At 42.3% G+C, this 22,934-nt stretch overlaps 2 protein-coding genes across 5 annotated transcripts; one reads left to right on the plus strand and one right to left on the minus strand.

The window, feature by feature from the left end:
• Positions 1-1,636: 1,636 nt before the first annotated feature.
• LOC146259636 (uncharacterized) lies at positions 1,637-18,171 on the minus strand. Of its 2 annotated transcripts, none has more exons than XM_084670231.1 (21): positions 18,105-18,171; positions 17,695-17,842; positions 17,479-17,532; positions 17,315-17,395; positions 17,041-17,129; positions 16,914-16,950; positions 16,589-16,728; positions 13,566-16,451; positions 13,378-13,451; positions 11,898-12,012; positions 11,702-11,759; positions 10,607-10,725; positions 10,137-10,399; positions 9,942-10,029; positions 8,469-8,546; positions 8,265-8,305; positions 7,693-7,776; positions 6,423-6,480; positions 3,524-3,597; positions 3,207-3,270; positions 1,637-2,157 (listed from the first exon to the last, which is right to left on the minus strand). In XM_084670231.1, exons 2-21 carry the CDS (start codon positions 17,766-17,768, stop codon positions 2,063-2,065), a joined length of 4,572 nt encoding a protein of 1,523 aa, XP_084526357.1. In that variant the 5' UTR covers positions 17,769-17,842; positions 18,105-18,171; the 3' UTR covers positions 1,637-2,062. The 2 variants fall into 2 exon arrangements, with proteins under 2 accessions (XP_084526357.1, XP_084526358.1); XM_084670232.1 differs by lacking the exon at positions 1,637-2,157 and adding an exon at positions 2,182-2,494.
• A 34-nt stretch (positions 18,172-18,205) lies between these two features.
• On the plus strand, positions 18,206-22,890 carry becn1 (beclin 1, autophagy related). Of its 3 annotated transcripts, none has more exons than XM_084670324.1 (12): positions 18,206-18,251; positions 18,854-18,982; positions 19,099-19,163; positions 19,305-19,363; positions 19,490-19,580; positions 19,729-19,865; positions 19,990-20,184; positions 20,449-20,595; positions 20,771-20,920; positions 21,021-21,081; positions 21,184-21,326; positions 21,592-22,890. In XM_084670324.1, exons 2-12 carry the CDS (start codon positions 18,856-18,858, stop codon positions 21,758-21,760), a joined length of 1,344 nt encoding a protein of 447 aa, XP_084526450.1. In that variant the 5' UTR covers positions 18,206-18,251; positions 18,854-18,855; the 3' UTR covers positions 21,761-22,890. The 3 variants fall into 3 exon arrangements, with proteins under 3 accessions (XP_084526450.1, XP_084526451.1, XP_084526452.1); XM_084670325.1 differs by having other exon boundaries at positions 18,211-18,260; XM_084670326.1 differs by having other exon boundaries at positions 18,222-18,244.
• The last annotated feature ends 44 nt before the right edge of the window (positions 22,891-22,934 follow it).

Raw genomic sequence — 22,934 nt, forward strand, 5'->3', positions numbered from 1 at the left:
AAACTTTCAGGTGTTAAATTATAGTCACCACTATGGTATACAATTGGCCATACTTCAGAGCGCAACAGGCCCATGCTTATGGACCAGGGCCACACTTGTCTCCATGCACTTGCCCTTCCCCCTCAATCTCATCCTCTCTCTCCCCAATCCAACACATTGCCTGTTCAATAATTCAGACGAACGCTTGCTCTTGGCAAAGCCTACTTCTGCTTTCTCTTCTCCCTCAGTGCAGCTACTCTTGTTTGGGATATCAAAGTACAATACCTGGACGTCTCGTACACATGCAGCAGGACTGCGAAGGGGAATCCGAAGGGTAAGAGTGAGGATATTGCAACAGGGCCTGAATATGGCGAGGGCTTACATCAGCTTGAAAATCCATGAGACTTTGAGAGGATGCTGCCCCGGGTAGTCAAGCTAAACACAAAGCTTTCCCTAGCAACACCCACATCAAGGATGCACTAGATTGTCTAAGATAAAAAGGGTTCAACCTCGTCAGAATTGTTTGGTGTTGCAAACGTCTGTCTGAGAATATTGTAATACAATGACAGACCGGAGAGTCAGTGCCTCAGAGAAACGAGAACGTTTACTGGCAAATTCTGGGAAACAGGTTTTCAATGGTGATATCAACACAGCGCCTTGCACTGTGGACCCTGAAAATTGTATTATCTAAAATATTGTATAGCACTTTTTTTGACAGTTACTGGGCAGTACTTTTTCTCAATTTGGTGAACTACATTTTATAGACCTTTATAGACCCTGAAAATTGTATTATCTAGAATATTGGACAGCAATTTTTTGTCTTTGTACTTCAAAAACCCCTGTATGGGTACATTCAATGTATGTTGTATGGGTATAATTTTGAAATATATCAAGGGTTCTTTATTTTTGGGGCACCAGTTTGAATGAACAATTACATAATCATGTCTGGATCTATCTTCATTTTTCATTCCTTCTCCAAGATAAAAAATAAATAAAAATCCTACTGACCATATTAAGTGAAGTATTTGCACATCTGAGCCTAATTTGAGATAGCAATTATAAGTCCTACAACTTTTTCCTCTGATGATGATGACACTGCTGTGTAATATTAGAAACACATTTTTTTTTTCATATTTGGGTGGCTCTTAAGGAATTCTGTGTGTGAAAATCTAGTAATTTATTTAACTAGTCATGTCAAGTTTAATGACAGCTGTGTAATACAAAATGTTGTGGGGGAAAAAAACTAATGCTCAACAGAAAGTTATGTCTTCAGTCGTTTGGAGGTGGAACAATATTATGCTCTGGTGAAACATGTCCATGACATTCTATTTGTATGGGGAGGTAGGAAAACAAGCAAACCTTCCATCATTGCGTTCTTTAAACAAATCTGTGTCAGACTAAAATACACATATGAATATTACACAAGACTACATAAATATATGAGACAAGTAGGAGGGAGAAACTTGTTTTCTATGTGTATTCTGATTGAATTCTCAGTGTAGACAGCATGCATAAATGTATGTGTGTGTGTGTGTGCGCGTGTGTTTGTGCACATGCACGTCTACATCATAACTGATGCAAACATACCTTTCTTTCATCAGTTTCCTGTCACATGATGAAATCAGACCAGAGAAGACTTTTTCCAGAAATTCTAATCTTTAGGTACAGCATACATTTTAATCACATTACAAATATAAAAAGTAACTTCAAGAAGGTTAGTCAATAAGAGAAAGGGGGGGGGGGGGGGGTTAAAGAAAATAGATTAAAGTGCTGCAATTGTAGCGTAGTAGTGAGGGGCTTGATCATGCAGGTTGGTAGAGAAATGAAACTGGATACAGGCTAGTGGGAGCAGCAAGCATGCGACACCAGGTCCGTCTTCAATAACAGACTGGGTGTGAATGGAACCCATAGGACGTGTTTGAATGTGAGGAGATGGCCTTTCTTTTGAAGTCCGAGAAGACAAAGTCCAGGGGACAAATTCAGGCCTGACCACAGAACTGCCTGGGAGGAAGTAGAAAGTCTCCCAGGTCACATAAAGTTGGCAAGGTGTACAAGGTCCACAGCTTAGAGGAAAGGCTAGGGATTATGTTTTGTAGTTTTCAAAGCTCTGGATGGTGTAGGTTGCCACGGTATCAAGTAGCCAACCACGGGTCACCACGGTAGCATTTCCCTGGAGGGCTGGAGACAAGACAGAAAACCAGGTTGAAAACTCTGTTGCTATAGCAACGAGACCATAATACAAAGGTGTCCTTCAAGCCAAAAGTCAACAACCTGTATTACTCTAGAAAAACAGTAGAGGCTGGCGACGCTACAGCGTGAATTCATAATAGCATAGTAACAGAACTCAGAATGTGTTGTGTGCATTCTGTATGTGTGTACTGGGCTTTTGACTGTTCTCTGTTAACCAACAATGACATTCCAAGTCCAAGTTGCGCATGTCATGAACACGCATGCGTGTTTAAAATCGAGAGCCGAAAGCGAAAAGGTGTACTTCAATTACCTGGGCTGGGAAAGCCTAAAGACACAGGAGGAGAGGAAAGGCCACATTAAATATGCAGCAACACAAATCAGAAGGCGCAGAGAGCAGGCTGATTTACCACCTCTCTCTTTATCTCTTCCTCTGTCACTCTCTCCACCTTTATCAAAGTCTCCCTATCTCCCTTCTGGGACTCCAGCCCTGGCACTGCACCTCTCTGTCTCCCCTCACTCACTCCCCTTCCTCCTTCTCCGCCACCTCCTCCTCCACCACCTCTTCCTCCCCCTCCTTCTTCTCCTCCTCAACCACCTCCTCCACCTCCTAGGGGTTCTCAGCCCCCCCTTCTTCACGTACCCTCTCTCCCTCTCCACTCGCTGCTTTGGCTAGATCTTGACTTTCTCCATTTTGATTGGAATCTTTTTACAATTTTCTCCTCTGTCTGTCGAAGTAAACTCAATATTTTTAAGAGCCCCAGTTTCATCCCTTCTCTTAACAGCAGACAGGACATTCACTCCTGTTTGTGCCCTAGCCCAGTCAAACACAAGCACTCTCTCTGACACCTTGCAGGTCTATGCAGGTCCCCTAGCCAAGAGCCACTTCAGCAGAAATGATGCAATTCCTTCCCCCTTTGCTAATGTCAGGGTTAAAAAGGGTGTTACAGCGTGATGTGTATGGCTGTGTTTTCGGTCGGTACAGACTTGTGTGTGAATGTTCTGTGTTTAACTCAAACCCAAAAGTAAATGATACCCACCTTTGTAGCTAATCGCTTCTGATATGTCTGAACCAGGCTGTACAATAACTACTTGATGGAACTTCTGTATGAGAAACAACAATCAGAATTATAAATATATTTTTTTCACCACAAATTATTTTCCTTAGCAAGTGTCCTCCATTTTCACAGTAATCTTGGTTTGACATCAACACATTCTTTAAATAGTTTTGCCATCCTCTTAAAGATTAAACTACTCAGACATTGAATGTAAGCTTGAGTGGGCAGGAGGACAGAGGTCTGACAGCTCCATGGGGCTCCCACTTAAGTATGGCTGGAGGAGGGAAGGTCACACATACCCGTTTATCCATGAAAAGGAGTGGGTCCTTCACTACTCTCGCTCCACATAGTTCCACCATCCACTCCATCTGACCTGTACATACACACGTACACACACACGCACACACACACACACACACAAAAGGGCAAATCTGAATCATCAATATCGCCTGTCAGTTGCTGTTCCTCAGGCGTGGGTTTTTCTTTCTGTTCTCCCTCATCCACATCCCTGAAGCGTGTTTTAAGAATGAAGGGTTCATTACAGGATACCATCAATTGTTGGGAAAATGGAGGGAGGATGGAGGGAGAATGGAGGGGGGATGGGGGGAGAGAGTGGATGTGAGGAGAGAGGCAAGAAGGTAGAAGAGACAGGAAGTGGGAGGACAGAAAGGGGATGGGGTAGTTTGTTGGTGGTAAATAACAGTCAATGAGCCAGCCAGGAGAATTCAACACGGTAAATACATTGACCCTCTAGTCATTATGTTTCACAGTGCATAAATTACAGACTCAAAAAGAACAGACGTGGGGAAAAGGAGCATAACCCTGATCTATTCTACTGGGCACAGACCTACTAAAAACTGCCTGTGAAAAGCCAACTTTCTTGAAGAATTCCTGAGTCAAAACCTTTCCATTTAAACATATGGTAGTTCACTCTAATGCCTTAAGTATACACACGCACACACCATTTTACCAGTGTGTGTGTGTGTGTGTGTGTGTGTGTGTTTCTACGTGGACATTTCCACCAAAGGCAAGTAGGGTGAAGTAAGTGCCTTGCCCAAGGACACAACGTCATGTGGCAAGGCCGGGAATCAAACCGGCAACCTTCTGATTACTAACCCGATTCCCTGACCGCTCTGACTCCCAGCAGATGGATTTTCCATCCTACAACGCTTCCGACGCTTTAAACCGTCAAACGGGTGCTCTGACCACGCCATCAAAGAAAACATTCAATTGTGCCGGTCATTATCTCATCTCTACATCCACATTATTATGTTGGTCTCCTCTGGTGGACATAAGGAAGTGCCCTCTTAGTAAGTCGCTGTGTCATCCCACACCAGCAGCCAGAAGGGGTTTACCTAAATGTAGTTAAATGACCACACTGACAGCCTGTTTTCAATCAAAACACCTTATGTTTCGTTCATCTCATCAACAGGTGGTGGCCGTTTCTCCTGGATTGAAACACCCCCCCCCCCCCCTCGTTCTCTTGTCAACATCTACTGTATCCTTCAACGCAAACACATTTGCCCTGTCATGTACTAATGGGAAAAACAGGACAGATGACATGGATACGGTTGAAAAATGGTGACAATGCATGTTGAACATTATGGGTCATTCCTGCTTTTTTGTGTTGGCTTGTTTGTCCTTGGAACCCGACTTTGTATCAAACCTCAGGAAGGGAAATGGAGTAAGAAACGTGAGCCTGCTAGGAAGTCCGAGCCAATGCGCCCAGGAAATACACCCCAGTAACTGGTGGTTTGGATGGCATCACTGTATATGATGCTCCAAGGCTAACGGTACATAATAGATGAAGCTCTTGTCGAGATGTTCCACCGAGAAAGACATGGTAGCATCCTGGTACTCCTTCTACGTGAACCCACGCTGAGACGCAAACCCATTAGCAGGCTACCATTGATCCAGCCATGCAGGAAGATACCCTGGAAAACACTCAGAGATGAGGGAAGGGGGGTGGGGGAACAGTCAGTACTAGTAGTTTTCAAAAATATGTCCTTTAAGACCTTCACCCATCCACCTTATCTATTCATTCATCCTGCTAGGGAAAACATTCCCCTGAGCAATAATGTGGGGCTTTTGTACAAAGGACACCAAACATACCACTACCTCTGCAGAGAAACACAGACTCACGGTACATATAAGAAACAAGGTTGTGCTCCATTTTCTACTTACTCTATAATTTTTTTTCGATATACCCAAGGTGTCTGATTGTACAAGTTCTCTACTTGAGACCATTGACACGTGAATTACTTTCCTCCATTTGATAATTTTTGAACATTTGAAAATGTCTATGGCAAGTGTCATACAAAGCTCTAATAATAAGTGTGACTTTTATGAGTTATAAAAGTCCTAACATCACCAACTTTATCACCTGTCATTGCTAGTCTAGCCATTCTCCAGATGACAGGAGTTTAACACAGCGTGAGCTTCAAGCTGTTCTTGGTGTCAGTCAATACTTATGTGAACTACTTTTATCTTGTGGTTCTTCCGTTATTTTCTTTCTTTCTCACCCAGAACTGCAGGCGGGTGTGTATCAGAGTCCAGCAGGCCAGCGCTGAGTGCGGGGGGAGTTCGAGAGCGCGATTCATTTTCTTGTCTCCAAAGACAACGGTGCCACAGAAAGGCCCTGAGTGTATCTGGTAGGGGCTTTCCATATATTACCACCACCTATTTGTTGTTGCATCACTCCCCCATTGCCTCCATCCCCTTTCAGAAATATATGCAAATGAGTAGCACACAATCTCCGTTTGTTTTATGGCTGCATTTCAAAAAGTTCATTATCCAGGTGTACGATCCCTCCGGTGCTAGCACTCTAACCGCTCGCTAGGCATGCTAACTAGCGAAGGGCTAATCAGAGCGCAGGAAACGTCGGTGGGCAACAGTTCAAAGGAATCAGAGAATAATGGCAGGGACCCAGGCTGGCTGGACATGGAGGTGGGGGACATTAGCCTGGAGCGTGGTTCAATCAGACCATGCTTTAAGAGGCTTTGCAGGCAATACCTGACTGAACCTGGAGTTTTACTTAAAGCCTTAATTTTAGCTGACATGGAGACACATGTAGGCTACTATAGGTACGAGCACACTGTTGGAACAGTAGGACAAACTATTGCTACATAATTACTGTAGTGTTGCAAGTTCTCATCAGTACTAGGCTTATAGGTACAGGTCAGCTTGTGGTTAACTTACCTGTGGTCATATCAGTGAAAGGCCCTTGAAAGTAGACTTCATAGTCCTTCATAAGAAGCTAGAAAGAGGGAATACGAGAACTGATAAGATTCACATATTTCTTCACAAAATGCCATTCTCAGTTTAAGAAAATGGTGTTGGTTATATAAAATGTCCATTTAATATGAAGAATCTGAGTATATGATTGGATGATGAGGAGGCATTTATCCTCCTGGCTGTTGATCAAGGTGGATCAGATACCAATTTCACACAACAACAAAAACCCAGTCCATGAGTCTGTGCGCAAGGTGTCCTTTTAGTACAAATTACGAGAGTATAAGGTTAGAATAAATTCATATTGTGAATAATTTTCAATTGAACTCGATTTCATGATGTCAAAAAGCAGAGGACCGATATAAGAGCAGCCGAACATCAAAGCTTATAGCTTTAAATGGTTCGTTGCCACCGTTTCAGAAGATACATTCCCTGAAATGTTTTTATTCTTCACACCTTCGTCTCCATCCATGGTCATTATCATTAGCCTGAGGTAGCAATCTGACGGAAAAAGACTCATTTACAGATTTCTCATTTAGACAACACCTAATGCCCTTCAGGTGGCATCAAAACCAAGACGTGATAACGTACGCTTGCATGCAAGCATGCCGGTTCTCTCTCTCACACACAAACTCACAAAAGCAAGAATAGACACATGGTCAAATATGCAGCTGAATAATACAGGCTCATAAGCCTCAGACACTCCAGGCTCACTGGCATCAGCATTCTGGCCACAAACACAACTTATCTGAAAATGTGTCAATCACGTTGGTCTTGTGACCAGGACTATGTCTGGCTGAATCCATGGATGGAAAAAACTAATAGAGCCTTTCTAAACAGGCATGAAATTACTTAGGTAGTTCAATGAAGAGCCTCAAACTGTTTATAATACTGAGTCAAAGATGATGTCCAGCCATGTCTAATTCATCCTTTGAGATGTGTTTCTGAAATTAGTTCCACTTTGACCAAATGCCAAGGAAATAATTATCTTCACCAGTTGACACGTGATCCTTAAGGCTGGGTCATACCTGTCAATTATCATATGTTTTTTTTTTTTTTTGTGATACCTATTATACGTATCAAAGCACAGAAATAGCAGATTTGTGAGGAAACTGCATGATGAAACTGTCAAGTCCTTTGAAAAGAGAATCTCATTTAACAATAAGGCTTTTACAAAACAAACCATGACAGGTGTCAAATAGGCTGTGCCTGTGCTGGAATAATAGATGGGACTCACATGGCTGTCCCCTGTGACTCGGGATCTCGTAGGCCCATGATGATTGTGTCCATTAACCACATCTCCTCGCACCTCGTACGGCGTCTATGGAAACACAAGCGCTATGCTGTATGAAGGATGCCAAAAATGATTATACCAAGGAAAGGATTCGCACCAAATCATCTGATTTATCATTTTGTAATCTCAGTAAGGTGCTCAGATACAGTTTAAAATGTGTCCCTATTGATTTGTAAAGTAGTCATGCAAGTCGTATAGTCACTACATTAAGTCAAGCTAAATTGAAGACCAAATAGTAACAAATACAAACAAGACAATAGAATTAACTCTGGCTTGGTGCTGACCATCTCTGGTTTGGCCTTGACCATCACCAGGTTGGAGCTGACTAGGTGGGCTGCCTGGTGCACCACCTGGGGTTAAATGGGATTTTCCCTTTGGGCATGAATACATTTCCATCGAAGCTAATCAAATCTTAACAAACTCAAAATACATTTCCTGTAAATAGTTAATGCTTTTTTTCTTTACTATTTTAAATATGATGGCAAAACTCCAGGAAGAAATGAAAGCAAACTTACCTCACATAAGAGTTTTTCTTGTTTAAAGCACTCAGAAATCCCTGTGGATCATATGAGAGCAAAACAATGCTTATTTTCTGAGAGACAAAAAGGAAACATGTTGCCAGGTTACATAAGAAACCCCCCCCTGCTGTGGTTTCACATTTACAGTATTTGTCCCCAATCTGTCTGTGACAACAAGTAATTACAAAGAGCATAACTCACAGTGGAAGCTCACCACCCACTTTCTTCCTGCAATACCCAGGAAATATTTCAGCGTGCGCTCACACACCAGGTGTTCATCTGTGGCGGGATGAGAGATATTAAAAAAAACACATCACACGCAATCAGACATTTGTTAACAATACACTGGATTAACAATGCAACATTTTTCAGACAAGATTTGTCACTCATACAATACATTGATTGACTGTATCTTTCTGGTGTCAACTTTGCGAATATTAATTAAGTGTTTTTTGTGTTGTGTAACGGTGTAGCGGACAAGTCATCCTGAGAGGTTATAAACATAGGAACATTAAAACCCAGGATGCGAGAAACACACAAACACACACACACACACACGCGCCTGAGTGTGTGGGTGGGAGCCCTGGTGTGCTCTTATGGACCCTGCCTGCAGCTTCTTCTGTCAGGTGCAATAGACAGCGCACCAGAGAAGCCACCCCTTTTCCCATTTCTTCACACAATATGGAATGTTTCATTTTTACAATTACACCCATAAACAGCACTGTCCAACCACCAATATGTAATGTGGTTAGACTGCAAGTAAACATCCTTGCACTGAAATTAAGTTTTTTAATTAGTTATTGGTGCATTATCAGTATTTGATCTGTAACAGGCCATTAAGAGATTCCTCTCTAACTCCACAGGAGTCTAATGACGAAACGATTCATCACGAGGCTAAGTGTCAGCCAATGCATAAGGCAACAGTGAAGTCCTTGACTAAATGGCTGGTCTGATGTTGTGAAAAGCAGCATGGGTACTAGGAATTAAGAGTACATAAACATCTACCTGGACATTTAAGAGGGACTGGAAGGTCAAAACTAGATGAGCAGTTTAGCAAGCTTGTTACTTAGTCATTCAACATCTCTGATATCATTCATTAGCACTCATCTGATATCCTTATTGTGCCTTTCAATAATTAAGGCATTGATGTAAAGCTAAAACAATGTTTGATTCTAATGACATCCGTTGACGACAATCCTCACCCTCTCCTCTTTTCACGGCTCTAAAATATCAAGAACTTGAAAACTAATTTGGTGGTTTCCAAGGAAACGGCCATCGTTGAAAGAGACTCTTTTTAGCAGGGGTTGTTAATGTGGTGCTTTGGAGAAAGGGGGCTTTGAAATAAAAAATAATCCATCAGAGAACATAATTAAGGACAAAGACATCTGTGTGTGTGTCTCTATTGAGCAGACCTTTTAAGAGGTTTCTATCAAAAGTACCTGAATTGCACAGAACCTAGTGGGACTCTATCAAAAGGCAGAGAGTTGATTTCGAAGAATAAATTATGGAAAAACAGTTAACCTGCTAATGCACTTCTCTACTAATACAACTTTCGGGAATTCTTTACATGTTTATCCTTGATAAGTGCGAGAGTCTAACTCAGACGTGAGCTGAAGGTTACTTCTGCAAGCTGAATGTTGTGGAGATTAGGGCTAATGGAGGCTTAAGACTCACCTGTGTTCATTATAACGTGGGTAGTTTCTGCTGTCACCTGTGAACACACACTACCACCAACTCTCCTGGCAAACTTCTTCAACATTGTCTAAACGCAGATGAGAAGGAATTTAAAACCTTAAAGAAAGTTCAACACTCAAGAAGTGAGAATATATATAAAAAAAATAAAAAAAAGTATTCAATGCACACTCTGACCTGTTCATTTACGCCAAGCCCTGATGGCACGAGTACCAGCGTGACCCTGGCATGGTCGCTCTGGAGACGGTGTGTTGAGCTTGTATCCATGGAGGGAGCATCTTCACGGTTCTCCTTTGACTCTCGACTTTGTGATAGTGAAATGTTAGATGTGTTTGTGGTCTGCTCTCCTGGTTTCCCTCCTGGGCCCACTGGAGTGGGGATCTCATTTGCATGAATGCTTCTGAGACTCCGGCCTGACTGTGACTGCCTGCAGCGCTGCCCTGTTGGCAAAAACAAACAGACATATCCTGTGTGCGTGAAGGTGTTCATCAAAATGAAATCTTTTCATGATAAAAAGACAATTTCAGAAATAAAAAGCGTCACGTTGTTTATTTTTATTTAACCTTTATTTAACCAGTGTCCCACTCCTGACCCCCTGGCTGTACCAGAGATCCTCATTATGAGATGTCCTGGTGCAGTGGTCTTACCCATCCCTTTGGTCCCCTCATGCTTGGTGGGGCTGGGCTGAGTGGGCCCCAGGCCTTCAGAGGCTCCAGAGCCATGAGGCATCGAGGCAGGCTCTTCCTCCCCGTCTGTGGCACATTCCCTGGGATACAGACAAGAGAGAATCAGTTTTGGTTCTGGGGGAGAACAAAAAAAGAAGAAAGGAACATACCAAACCAGAATGAGTTAAAATTGACACCACATATACAGAGCGAGTAAACAGTGTGACTAAAGGGTACTCTCTAATTATTGAAACTGGATCTGGCATGCAGATGTCTGCCAATCAAATCCTTTGAGATTGAGACTCCCAAGGGAAATTTAATGAGAATAAAGTAATGCAGCTTCATAGCAGGGGTGCATTTAATTAGAGACACCTCCGTGGAACCATGTAAAAAAAAAGAAAAAAAAAAGAGAAAGGACCAATGCAGATCAGATTTTACTATTTCACAAATGCACATTTCATACAGGCACAGTGGAAAAAGAGTGAAAACCTGTTTAATCTTGGTCTTTCCACTTTTTCCTTGATAGCTCCCCTAAACCCTCAACCCCTTCCTTTTCTCCCCAGAACACAGCATTTAGAACCCTGCAAGACAAAGCAGTCGAGCGGGAGAGATAAATTGCAGTGGCATCACAAGTTTCCCTTAAGTGCTCTTAATGACAAATAAGATGCAGTCACTAATGACTTTTTTATTCTCCACAGCATAAGCAGCATAAGCAGATTCCAGCTTCATTAGGGAGATTATCCGGCTGTCCTCTTGAGATGCATCGGCCTATTGTGGAAAATGCGTCGCTGCCAGTAACACATTGATGCCAACCAACAACAGCAAACTTTTTCTCTCTCAAATTCTGCTTGAATGCAATTTCACAGGGAAAAAAACTTGAGCTATTGAAGTGTTGAGAGAAAAAAAAACCTGTAATGAAAGCTGTTGTGTAGCTAAAATATAGTGCCATGCTAATTGTTTTAACACAGTACACAGTCCGCTGAGGATTGTAAGTACTATGAAGCAATCAGGCATCTAGTATTTTATTAAATCGGTTATTATCTGCAGCCATGTTAATTCCCTCCAATCTTGGCTCACCTGGAACACATGTCTTTGCCACAAGGCAGGTTCATATGGAGGTTTGGGCCTGGGGAGACTGAACAACAGACAAATTAAGGTCAGTTACTGTTCAAAAAGCAGGTGTTTTTGAAACAATGTCACTAGAAATCAAAGCAAACAGACCAAAATAAAAAATAATTCTGGGTGCTGTCCATTGCAGTTGTCAAGGTTATACCTGCTAGGCTGTCTGTTTGGGGATCTGGACCAGTCTCCTTTTCTTGGAGGGCTTCAGAAACAAGAGCCATCATCTTCTCCAGCCTCTTCAACTCCTCCTGCATTGCAATCTTTTGCTGACAAACAAATGCGGTAAAGAGAGATGATTATAGGTTTGATAAGTGCGGAAGATGAGGAAAATGCAACAATAATTATATAGTACACCAACTTCAAAGAAAGGCAGTGATTGGTGAGCGCCTACTGAGATAAACTGTGTATAAACAGGGGTGTGGTTGTCTGCTGACGTGCATAGATAACCAATAAGAACAGCCTATCAAAAGAGTAAGAATAATGCTCAGCTTGTCATTGTACTCAGGAAAATAAGAGATGAGAATTCATTTTCTGTCAGACAGCATAAACTAGACAATCCAGTAACACTGATTTCTCAGTGGCGGAGAGATAATAAAAAAAATCCCAGATAAAATTGATAATGGGTGAGCTGGGATGCAGTCATCCGTTTTTGAGTAGACCTTGGTGCTCCCTTCTTCAAGACCAGTTTGGCTGAACACCAACTCCAAACAGCCTGCAGCAGCCAAGGCCTCCAGATGTGTCAGAGCTTTGGCTAAACCCATTACTCACTGGGCATAACCAGAGCAATAAGCCAAAACTAGACACAGCCAAGTGAGTAAATCTTATATGGATCCTCCAGGAAATAATGTTTGTGTCTAATTCCTTGACAAAGCTGGACTCATATACTGGTATATTTGTATCGTGGAATTTAGTTTAATCGTAAGCCGTTTAAAACATCCAATCCACATACTGTTTCTTTAACATCTTAATACAATCACCCACCTGCTGCAGTCATAGCACCCAAGCTAGGATTTCAGAGAGCACCTATAAAAACTGTGTACTACTATAAAGAAACCTAGTCTGCATCTTTTCCCTGATGCCTAAACTCCAAAAACCCACCTCAGTCATATACAGCAGATAGATAAAAATGGAAGTTCACAAAGATAGGTGAGGACAAAAACAAGCTTGATCTCCTTGGCTATATTTCCAACAACGTAAATGAAATGCAATTTAGATAGATGCTGAGAGGAACATTCTTCATGTGCTCAGGTAGTGTGTCATCACAGCGTTGACAGCTTAGTGGGGGAAAAAAAGTAAGTGTTGCCATCTATTGGATATGATGTGGTGATGCAGCAAAAAGGACAGCAAATCACCAGGGGTATGATTTGCAAAAATCGTTTAATTTTCTACAGGATTGATTAACTAAGTCAATGCTATAGGATAGTGGGAAATATTGAGGCCACAGAACTGTTATCATTGGAATTATTTAATTATTCCAAATACAGTCCATACTGAAAGTTATGCTAAGATTGGGAGGCAACCTTAAACATTAACATCTAACCACAAGATTACACACTTAAGGTTGTATTCTTGAAAAATAACCACAGAACAAATGTTACATGGTACACTTTTATGAAGCTATATCTACTTACTTGTGTGGCAATGATTTCACTCGAAAATTGTGACGATTCCATTGACAAGCCAGTATCACTTACAGCAACTGAACCTGTAAATTGGAAAATAATAGTTTGGTGTGGTGTTGCATGTGTCAAACAACAACAAGAAGGTGTTGTCTGACACAAAGGTGTCGAACAAATCATCAAAAAAAACATTCACTTACATTCATCTGGTGTTCCAAAAAGATCATCTGAGGCTTGGCTTGAGTTTACCCACTCAGACCTGCCACAGGCAGGAGAGATGTCATCTGGTTCTGCCAATCCGCCTGCAGCATCGGTTACTTCAACCCAGGCAGCCTTGGTGGGGGTTTTCTGGTCCTTTACTTGGCCACTGGACAACCCAGAAGATTCTTTCACAACACTAGCACATGCCTGGTCCACAGGTGGATAAGGAGAGCGTCTGAATATTTGTGCTAGGGAAGGTAGCTCGTCTTCCTCATTGCTGCAGTCAGATTCTGAAGACTGAAGTCTCTGAGTTTTTCTCCTCCTCTGCTTGGGGTTGCTCTTGATTGGAATGTACACGCTGGCCTCGCTACTAGATTTGCCGCTCTGTACAGCTTGGCTGGCCACAGTTTGGCTGATTTGAGGCAGTAGGCCGTCTGGAGTCAAGGAGGCCTCTGAATTGGCCACGTTACCATTCGTATTGTCTCGGCATTTCCGCTGCTCTATTGTGCTCTCTGATTTGGGATTCTGGCTTCTTTCCAGACTTTTCTTCCAACTACAGTGCAACTGATGTTGCTCCTGATTCTCACTAGATTGCTTTGGGGATCCAAGGGTCTGGGCTGGTGAATCTTCCTCAGAGGCACCGAATACTGGAAACAGGGGTCCAGAATTTACCGGATGCGGACTTGGCAGTTGACTCTTTGCAACTTTATTGGTGCTGAGAACACTATTAACAGTATTTCCTGAATGTTGGCTCAGTATATTTCCCTGCGTCACCACATTGGTGTTTTGGTTAGATGATTCCTCTACTTCTATTGACGGTCTATTATCTATAGACTTCGTCAGTCCTCTATGCCTCCTCAATGTAGCTTTTTGTAGAATATGGTGAGGTGAATTTGAAGGGGGGATCAAATCACTGCAGCATGAATGTTCCAGTTCTATCCTTGCTCCCAATTGTTTTTGCACTACTGAGCATTCCTCGGTATTGGGAACGTCTATTTCTACACCACTACCTACTAAGCTGTTCTCTTTAGATTTTGTGCCATTTTGTTCATGCATGTCTGATTTCTGATAACTTTTTGTCACTGTTGGACTACCAAGGCGGAACGATTTTCTTTTGATTGCTTTGAAGCTTTTTACCAGTTGTTCGGTGTCCAGTTCACTATCATTTATGTCCTCCTCTTCCTTCTCCATCTCAACACATATGGCCTCACTTGCGGATGCCTCTTCATTTGATTCGTCTATTACTGAATTATTGTGGTCAACAGCCTCGAGGCGTGGCATATTTGTTTTAAGTGAACTTGAACAAGGTACCGTAGCCTCTGAACAAGTAGCATTAGCTTCACAAGGAATCCCTGAAACCTGAGTTATATACTCAACAATGTTTGTTTTTTCGATTGTCATTTCAGTACACTTAGAATCCATGTTTTCAATTCCACCCATGTCTTCATCAAACACACACCCATTCCTCTTGATGGATTGTGAAGATAACGCATGTTCAGAGTCAGCTGCACCTGTATCGACATGACGGATCAAGTTTTTTCCAGTGCAAGGTTTCTTGAGACTGCCTTGGACTTCCTCTGTGAAGTGTTGTAGCCTCTTACTCCTTCTGGTCTGCCTCATGTTTGGACTTCCAATTTCTTCACTGCTAGGGTAATTCTCGATGTGAACAGCTGTCTCTGCTGCTCTTGGTCCAGGCTTGGTGATCTCAATCGGATTGCAATCATTCTCGCCAACACCAACAAGCACTAGGGGTTTAGGGACTTTCACTGACTTGCCCATATCTGCCTCATTTTTCTTCTTGGCCATTTTCTTTTTGTCACTCATTTCTAACTTTGTCTTGGCTTGTGCTTGCAAATCACCATCAACATTCTGCCAGGTATCAGACATCCCTCTCCTTGAGATCCTCTTTCCATGCTGCTGCAAAACATCCAACCCAGGAACGTGTTTGTGTTGACCTTCAACCTCATTGTTGATCTCCTCTGGCAACTCTGCTAAGCTGTTTCCAAGTCTGTCAGTGCTGCTGGAAGCCAGTTCCTGATTGAGGTCAATTGACTTTCTGTGAGGCTTCTCACTTTCTTTAAAAATGTCATGCTTTTCTCTTTCTTCTGGTTGATCATTAAAAACACCCTCGCGTTTCTCCTCAGAGCGAGTTCTTTTGACAATATCAGTGGGTTTTAGATTCCTGCTCATCTGCCTTTTGGGGACTGTGTTTGAAGCCTGGGCTTCCACACCAAGATGAGAGGCTGGAGGGTGTCTAACCTCTCTGTTCTGAGGAGAGAAACCCAAGATTCCCCTTCGCTCCCGTCTGTAAACTGCCCCAAATACCTGCTCCTCAAGGCCTTTCATACGCTCCTCCCTCTTAGGACCCCCTTCCATCATTTCAAGGTTGCCTGGAAAGATTGTTGTCGCAGAGAAATCTACTACTGAGGCAGAGTCCTCAGAAGCACAAGTGATATTTTCAACCTCTGAGTTTTCTTCAAGTGGGGGGTTTTTCATGAGCCATTCCGAGACTTTCTCAAGACTTTTCTTCTGTCTTAAATCAATAACTTTTTCAGGGGTCGATGTCTCTTTTTTGCGGTTTCTTAAAGATCTCCGTACGTTCTGGTTTTCTCCGACTTCAGGAATTAAAACCAGCTGGCAAGAAGGATTTGCAGACTCTGTGATTCTCTTCCTCCCTCGACTTCTGGATGTGGATTGCTCCACAATATGAGTTACGTTTGTGTCCCCTGCTGGTTCTTGCCCCTCAGTGTGTGAGCTACACACTTTAAAGTCTATTTCTTTTTCGGCTGGGGGAGCCTCACCAAGTCCACTGTCAAACCCCTCATTGTCTGAGACGAACGGGCAGGAATCCTCAAGACCCATAAGGTTTGCAAAGCCATCCTTGGCTGAACGCAAAGACATGAGAAGCAAATACAGTCATTAGAATGTTCACACACCTACATGTATCGAATGTGTTAGCCCGAAAACTCTAAACACATGGAGGAAAGACATTCGCTAAGGTGGCAATAATTACTTCTCTCACCTGCTAGAGTTGAGGTTAAGGATGTTGGCAGATCATTTTGTTCTCCATCCTTCTCCCCAGTAAGATCAGTGTTAGACGTGTCAATTGATGACACTTTGTCACCATTGCAGAGATATGTCTTTGACTCAACCCCTGTGACACTGATAAAAAGGAAATTGGTAGGGTATCAGTAATTGAAAGGCAATTTGAATACCCGTTTGTGGTTATTCAGTCAACCAAAAGGTGCATTTGGCAACACTGAAGGCCCAACCATGCTTTGCAAGCAAGCAATAGTTTGTGCAGGCTAAAATTCTATTCACAAAAAATGATGGTTATATTTTCTTACCAAGTTTGTCTTCTTTGCTGACACATCCCAGTGAAGTCTGAAAGTCCATGAGACTTATAATATTAATCAACAGTTAAAGGATATATATATCGTTAATGTGTTTGTGACATAAAATGTGTTGACTTACAGTTTGTGCTGCTGTCATGTTCAAAGGCCTGAATCATATTCTGCAATCCCTCGATGAGTCTCTGAAAACCAGGACTCTCCTGTAAACTCCTTATGACAAGCAGAGGCAAGTTTAAACAAAGTAGCACTTATGAATTACTGTATATGGCTAATACCTAATACCTTAGGTAATGTACTTTGATTGTTTTTAATAGGACAGAGATGCTTGGCAAATATTTATCAAATTTCATAGCAGATTTCACAAAGTGTTTATTTTTTCTTTATATACGTCTTACCTTTTAGAGATCTTGGTCTGGCAAATCGGACAATTGGCTTCCTTTCTCTTTGTACAGTCCAACAGCTTTGTCATACAAAACCTAATAGAAAGTTCCTTAATGTCAAATCACTCACAGTTGTTAAACCTTATTTTAAAATGTTACCTAGAGATATGATTACTTACTTGCAAAACTGATGGTCACACTTTGTAGACACAGGATTGTTCATCAAGTCCAAACTTAACATGAAAAAAAATCGTTATGAGAATTCTATATTATACAGGCTTGTTGAGCAACAACATAACACATTCCATGTAGTTGTCCTACTTATCATCAACCACGAAAACATTGATGACAACCAAATGTTGTTATTTTAACTAAACAGACGTCAGGCTACTCACCATATTGGACACCGCAGAGTCTCCCAAAGGACAGATATACCTCGTTTGACGTCTTCAACTTTAGGAGTTTTCATTGTATTCACTTGAAAAGGACGTTTGCTGACTAAATTTCAACATTAGTCGGGATCGTTGCTGTTAGATTCCCTACCTACACACATCAAAATATTTAACAGGTTAGCAAGCTACGTCTAGCCAGAGTCATGGCTCTGCGTCAAGCTACACAGACAGACAACGCAGCGTCATTGGGGAAGAGAAGAAACGATTGTGGATAGCTATATCGTTGAGGAGATTGTCTTTCATGTAGCAAAAATAAAGAAATAAAACATCACAAAGACTGTAAATATAAATATTATTCAACGGTGTTTACTGGTGGTGGATATTTAACGTTATTTGTCCCCCAAAAAACTTACCAGTAGATGTTCCTGTTTCGTAATGTTTTGGTTTTCCCGCAACTATTTTGTCACGTGACTATCAGAAGGCAACTTTCTCGTGATCGTCACATCCGTCGTCACATCCGTCGTAAACAGAAATACGGTCTCGGAAGTATTCGGTCAGTGGTAAGAAAAGTAATGCTAACTAATATTCAGTATTTACTTTATTGTTAAAACCCATTCGAGGAGAAGTTAGTTCTGTTACGTTTCATTAGAAATCCATATCTTGTTGCAACTGCTGATATTCGGTTAAGTTACTGCCATAGATGATTTAACAGCTACTCTACAGTATTGAAAACGATTGCCTGCTAGTGCTACTACTAGTTAGCTACCATAGCTGCTGACACAGCTACTAAGCTGTCCTAGCTAATAATAAACAGTCTTGGTTGACTAGCTAAATTTGACATGCACTGCTATGTTACCACTATTTGCGATCTCAAAGCTGCGTCCCCTGATTTTCTCGACTGTTTGGCTACATCAATGATGCTACCTTTACTTGCCAGCAGTAGTAGGCACCAACGTTAGCCACTGTAGTTACTGGGATTTCTAACGGCTAAACACTAGGTTGCTTATTGTAAAACCAGTCTAGCAACATAGACAGTAATGTTAGTATTAGCTCGGTGCACTATTGGGTTTCGAGACATTTGGTGAAGCAGCCTGCCCATTCATCCATAAGCCTAAGCTTTGTAAAGTGTTACATTTTAAGTGGATGTATTTCTCTCTTCTAGCAATGGAGGGGTCCAAGTCCTCAAGCACCACAATGCAGGTCAGCTTTGTGTGTCAACGTTGTAGTCAACCTCTAAAGCTGGACACATCATTTAATGTGCTCGATCGTGTTACCATTCAGGAACTCATTGGTATGTGACCTACACACAAATAGACATTTACCTTGCCTACCCATATCGACAGACATGTGTCATTGTGATGTCTGGCCTACATCACATAGTTGTTCTTTTTTTTTATGAATCGTCAGCTCCATTGGTCACAGTTACACCAAGCAAACAGACTGACAACCACGAAGGGGAGAGTGCCCCAGAGGTGAGATACAGTTGTGTATATGTATACACAAAAAATAAGAAGCGCCAAACTCATCGGAGTTAGGGGAATATGCTAGACTCAGAGAGAACACTAGCCTGAGGGAAATATCAGAAATGTTTCAACATTTCTTCATTTGTCCAGGAGACCTTTGTGGAAACAAAGCAGGATGGGGTAGCAAGAAAATACATCCCTCCAGCAAGGTAGGATGGTCAGCTAACTTCTGCCACTTTAGTGATGTTGTGCTTGGCCTATGCATACCTTAGTCTATACTGTTCAATATGAGCTACGCACTCCTCGTTCTCACCCAGCGTGTCATGCTCTGTTAGAATGATGTCCACAGAAAGTGCCAATAGCTTCACTCTGATTGGAGAAGCATCTGATGGAGGCACTATGGAAAACTTGAGTCGCAGGTTGAAGGTGAGATTGAACTATGTCATTGACAACTTCTTTAAATGGCACAATTGTATGTTATGGCTGGAAAAGTACATGCACAAGATTCATAGGGTGAATGTCATTTTGGTCGATTTAGTGATGATCTTGCTCATCCCATTTTCTTCCCTCATAGGTGACAAGTGACCTGTTTGACATCATGTCAGGGCAGACAGATGTAGACCACCCACTGTGTGAGGAGTGTACAGACACCTTGCTCGATCATCTGGACACCCAGCTCAACATCACCGAAAACGAGTGTCAGAACTATAAGTAAGCGGCCTTAACGGCACAGTGCTGACAATTCACAATCATTGATGGGCGCGAATCCTTTGAACAAACACCACAGGTCAATTGAGTGAGTATGTGTTCGCCTTGGTCTCTTCCCCCCTCCGAGGAACTGTCTGGAGCTGCTGTCCCACCTGCAGGCGGAGGAAGAGGAGACCCTGCTGAAGGAGCTGCAGCAGCTCCGGGAGGAGGAGGAGTCTCTGGTTCAGGAGCTGGAGACGGTGGAGGAGCAGCGGGCTGCGGTGGCTGCAGACCTGGCTCAGGGGCGGAGCCTCTCCCAGCAGCTGGACACGGAGGAGCTGCAGTGAGTGTGTGGGTGGCAGTGATCAGGGATAGATGCATTTAAAAACATGGACAAATGCCTTTACAAACATTGGGTGTGTGACAGGGAGAGGGAGGACAAGCTTACATAGCGATGGATAGAAGGCCTTAAGCAAGTAGTAATAACTCCCTTCATGAGGGTTTTCTGATAAATAAAAACTTCACTGAGAAACATATTAAGCACTTCAGCAAGATGACCCTCTTACCCCCCTCACTTACCCCCCTAACCCCCCCCTCCATCTAACAGGCACCAGAAGGAGTATAGCGAGTTTAAGCGGCAACAGTTGGAGCTGGATGACGAGCTGAAGAGTGTGGATAACCAAATGAGATACTGCCAGATCCAACTAGATCGCCTGAAAAAGACCAATGTCTTCAATGCCACCTTCCATATCTGGTAAGTGCACATAGGGACACACTGTATTGTATATCAGTACAAAATTGAAATTAGATTGAGTGACACTGCCCAATTGGATTTAATGTATTTATTGAATCCAATGTTTCCACAACAAGTTAAAGCTGAAGTTGACGTGATGTGTAACCCTGTTGTTTCTGTGTGTCCTGGCACCCAGGCACAGCGGTCAGTTTGGAACCATTAACAACTTCCGCCTGGGCCGCCTACCCAGCGTACCCGTGGAGTGGAACGAGATCAACGCTGCCTGGGGGCAAACTGTTCTGCTGCTCCATGCCCTCGCCAACAAGATGGGCCTACGCTTCCAGAGGTCACACCTCACACATGGGGGCAATCACAATGTTAACATGTTGCACATATGAAATTGATTGGGAGTGTAACGTTGTGTAAATGTTCAAATATCTCTACAGATACCGCCTGGTTCCATACGGAAATCACTCCTACCTGGAGTCACTAACAGACAAAGCCAAGGTATGGAAATCTTGGTTATGCTTCTTACACATGCTTCTACTGCCATCTGATGTAAACATTTGGATGTACCTCACAGCCATAACGTATTTTCCTCCTTTGAAGGAGCTCCCACTTTACTGCTCGGGGGGTCTGCGGTTCTTCTGGGACAACAAGTTTGACCATGCCATGGTGGCCTTCCTGGACTGTGTGCAGCAGTTTAAAGAGGAGGTGGAGAAGGGCGACACAGGATTCTGCCTCCCTTATAGGTCAGCAAGAAAATTGTCAATCATGACGTTCAGTCACTCTAAACTCTTAATTTTCATAGTCTTGACATAAAAGCAGTTCTTTAATGTTGTTTATTCATAATACATTATTATTTGTTTAATACAAGCTTGATGTAGACAGACCTTGATATGCACTTTCACTGGTCTTAATACCAAGAGCTTCAGGAGTGGATTCTGCAGATTTCACCCCAAAACACAAACTGTAGAAAGCAATGTAACAGTGTGTTTCCCCCCTGCTGGTTCTCAGGATGGATGTTGAGAAGGGGAAAATTGAGGACACTGGAGGCAGTGGGGGCTCATACTCAATCAAGACCCAGTTCAACTCAGAGGAACAGTGGACCAAAGCACTGAAGTTCATGCTGACAAACCTCAAGTGGGGACTGGCCTGGGTCTCCTCCCAGTTCTACAACCGATAAGATGAAGAAGCGCCAGGTGACAAAGAGGAAATATATTTTCTGAATGTGACTTGACTTTTCAGAAAATGTCCACCTCATCGTCTCTTATCTGGGGCCTGCTCATGTTCCAGTATCCTCTGGCATCCAGTGACACGCCTAATTATTGAATTAACTGGATAGGTCTACAATGTTTTACCCAAACCTAATTGAGTCCTGCGAGACTTTAGGGACACAATCCAGAGTTGAATCTTCTCTCGTAGTGAGTGGATCCCAATCCTATCTACATCTTTGTGCTCCTAAATTGCACTGGCGATGGTAGAAGATCTATATTTGCGTGTCACATTGCAAGGATCGCAGATGATTATTTGAATGTTATTCTTATTAGTCATGGCTTTGGTGGGTAAACGGCTAAACCTAAAGATTTTTTGCACGGTCGAACACTTAAATTTGTCTTTGTTTGGACGCTGTCAGAAGAAATGTTATTTTTCATGCCCTTTTAACATTTGTCAGATATGTGTTACATCTTTCATATCAAACTTGCAGAGTGCACTGAGTGTTAGGACCTAATGTGATTTGGTGAAATTGGCACTTTCATTTAGTCAACTTTTATTCTTTTGCTACTACTCTTCTGTTGGGTGTCTAGTGATAAGGAGCCCAAGGCAATATATGCCTCTATCACTGTGTGATGCATTGTATGGTTCTATCCCTACACAAATAATGTCATGAACCTAGACCTACTTATTCAAAATACAAAATTGCATCCTTGTGCTACAGCAAGCTAAAGCAAATAGCAATAAGGAATGTGATACTATCAGTATGTGTCATTTTGCCATCCATATATTTAGCATGTTTCTTATGCATTATCTTGCCATTGCACTGACCCTGTAGTAATAAGTGTTATTACATGAAAGTAAACTATTTTAGACCATAATTGGGTTTCTGATACCTCGTTGGCATTCTTCATTGAGTTATGGTGTGCATATTCCAATATTACGACAAAAGTAATTCAAGTTCCTCTTCCTGCAGAATATTCTGTTTGAGAGAGAATTCAGGTTCCACACTGTACTGTTATAATGTTGCAAGTATTTTGTTGTCTATGTACAATTTCAATTCTAACACTGCATGATTTGCAATAAATTCCTTTTAATTTAGTCTGCCTTAAGTCATCCTTTTCAGAGTAACATGACAAGCCAAA

Source organism: Hypomesus nipponensis, chromosome 13 (assembly GCF_054491055.1).
Source record: "Hypomesus nipponensis isolate SF chromosome 13, ASM5449105v1, whole genome shotgun sequence".
In the NCBI taxonomy this organism is placed as follows: Eukaryota; Metazoa; Chordata; class Actinopteri; order Osmeriformes; family Osmeridae; genus Hypomesus; species Hypomesus nipponensis.

Bases quoted from the DNA above. Each gene is read 5' to 3' on its own strand.
- LOC146259636 (XM_084670231.1), bottom strand. From the start codon at position 17,768: ATGAAAACTCCTAAAGTTGAAGACGTCAAACGAGGTATATCTGTCCTT. The intron at 3,271-3,523 runs GTATGTGTGACC...TTTCTCATACAG, and splicing joins TCCTTTTCATGGATAAACGG to AAGTTCCATCAAGTAGTTAT. The intron at 2,158-3,206 runs GTGGGTATCATT...TCTTGTCTCCAG, and splicing joins AGAAGCGATTAGCTACAAAG to CCCTCCAGGGAAATGCTACC.
- becn1 (XM_084670324.1), top strand. From the start codon at position 18,856: ATGGAGGGGTCCAAGTCCTCAAGCACCACAATGCAGGTCAGCTTTGTG. The intron at 18,983-19,098 runs GTATGTGACCTA...ATGAATCGTCAG, and splicing joins TACCATTCAGGAACTCATTG to CTCCATTGGTCACAGTTACA. The intron at 19,581-19,728 runs GTGAGATTGAAC...CTTCCCTCATAG, and splicing joins ACTTGAGTCGCAGGTTGAAG to GTGACAAGTGACCTGTTTGA.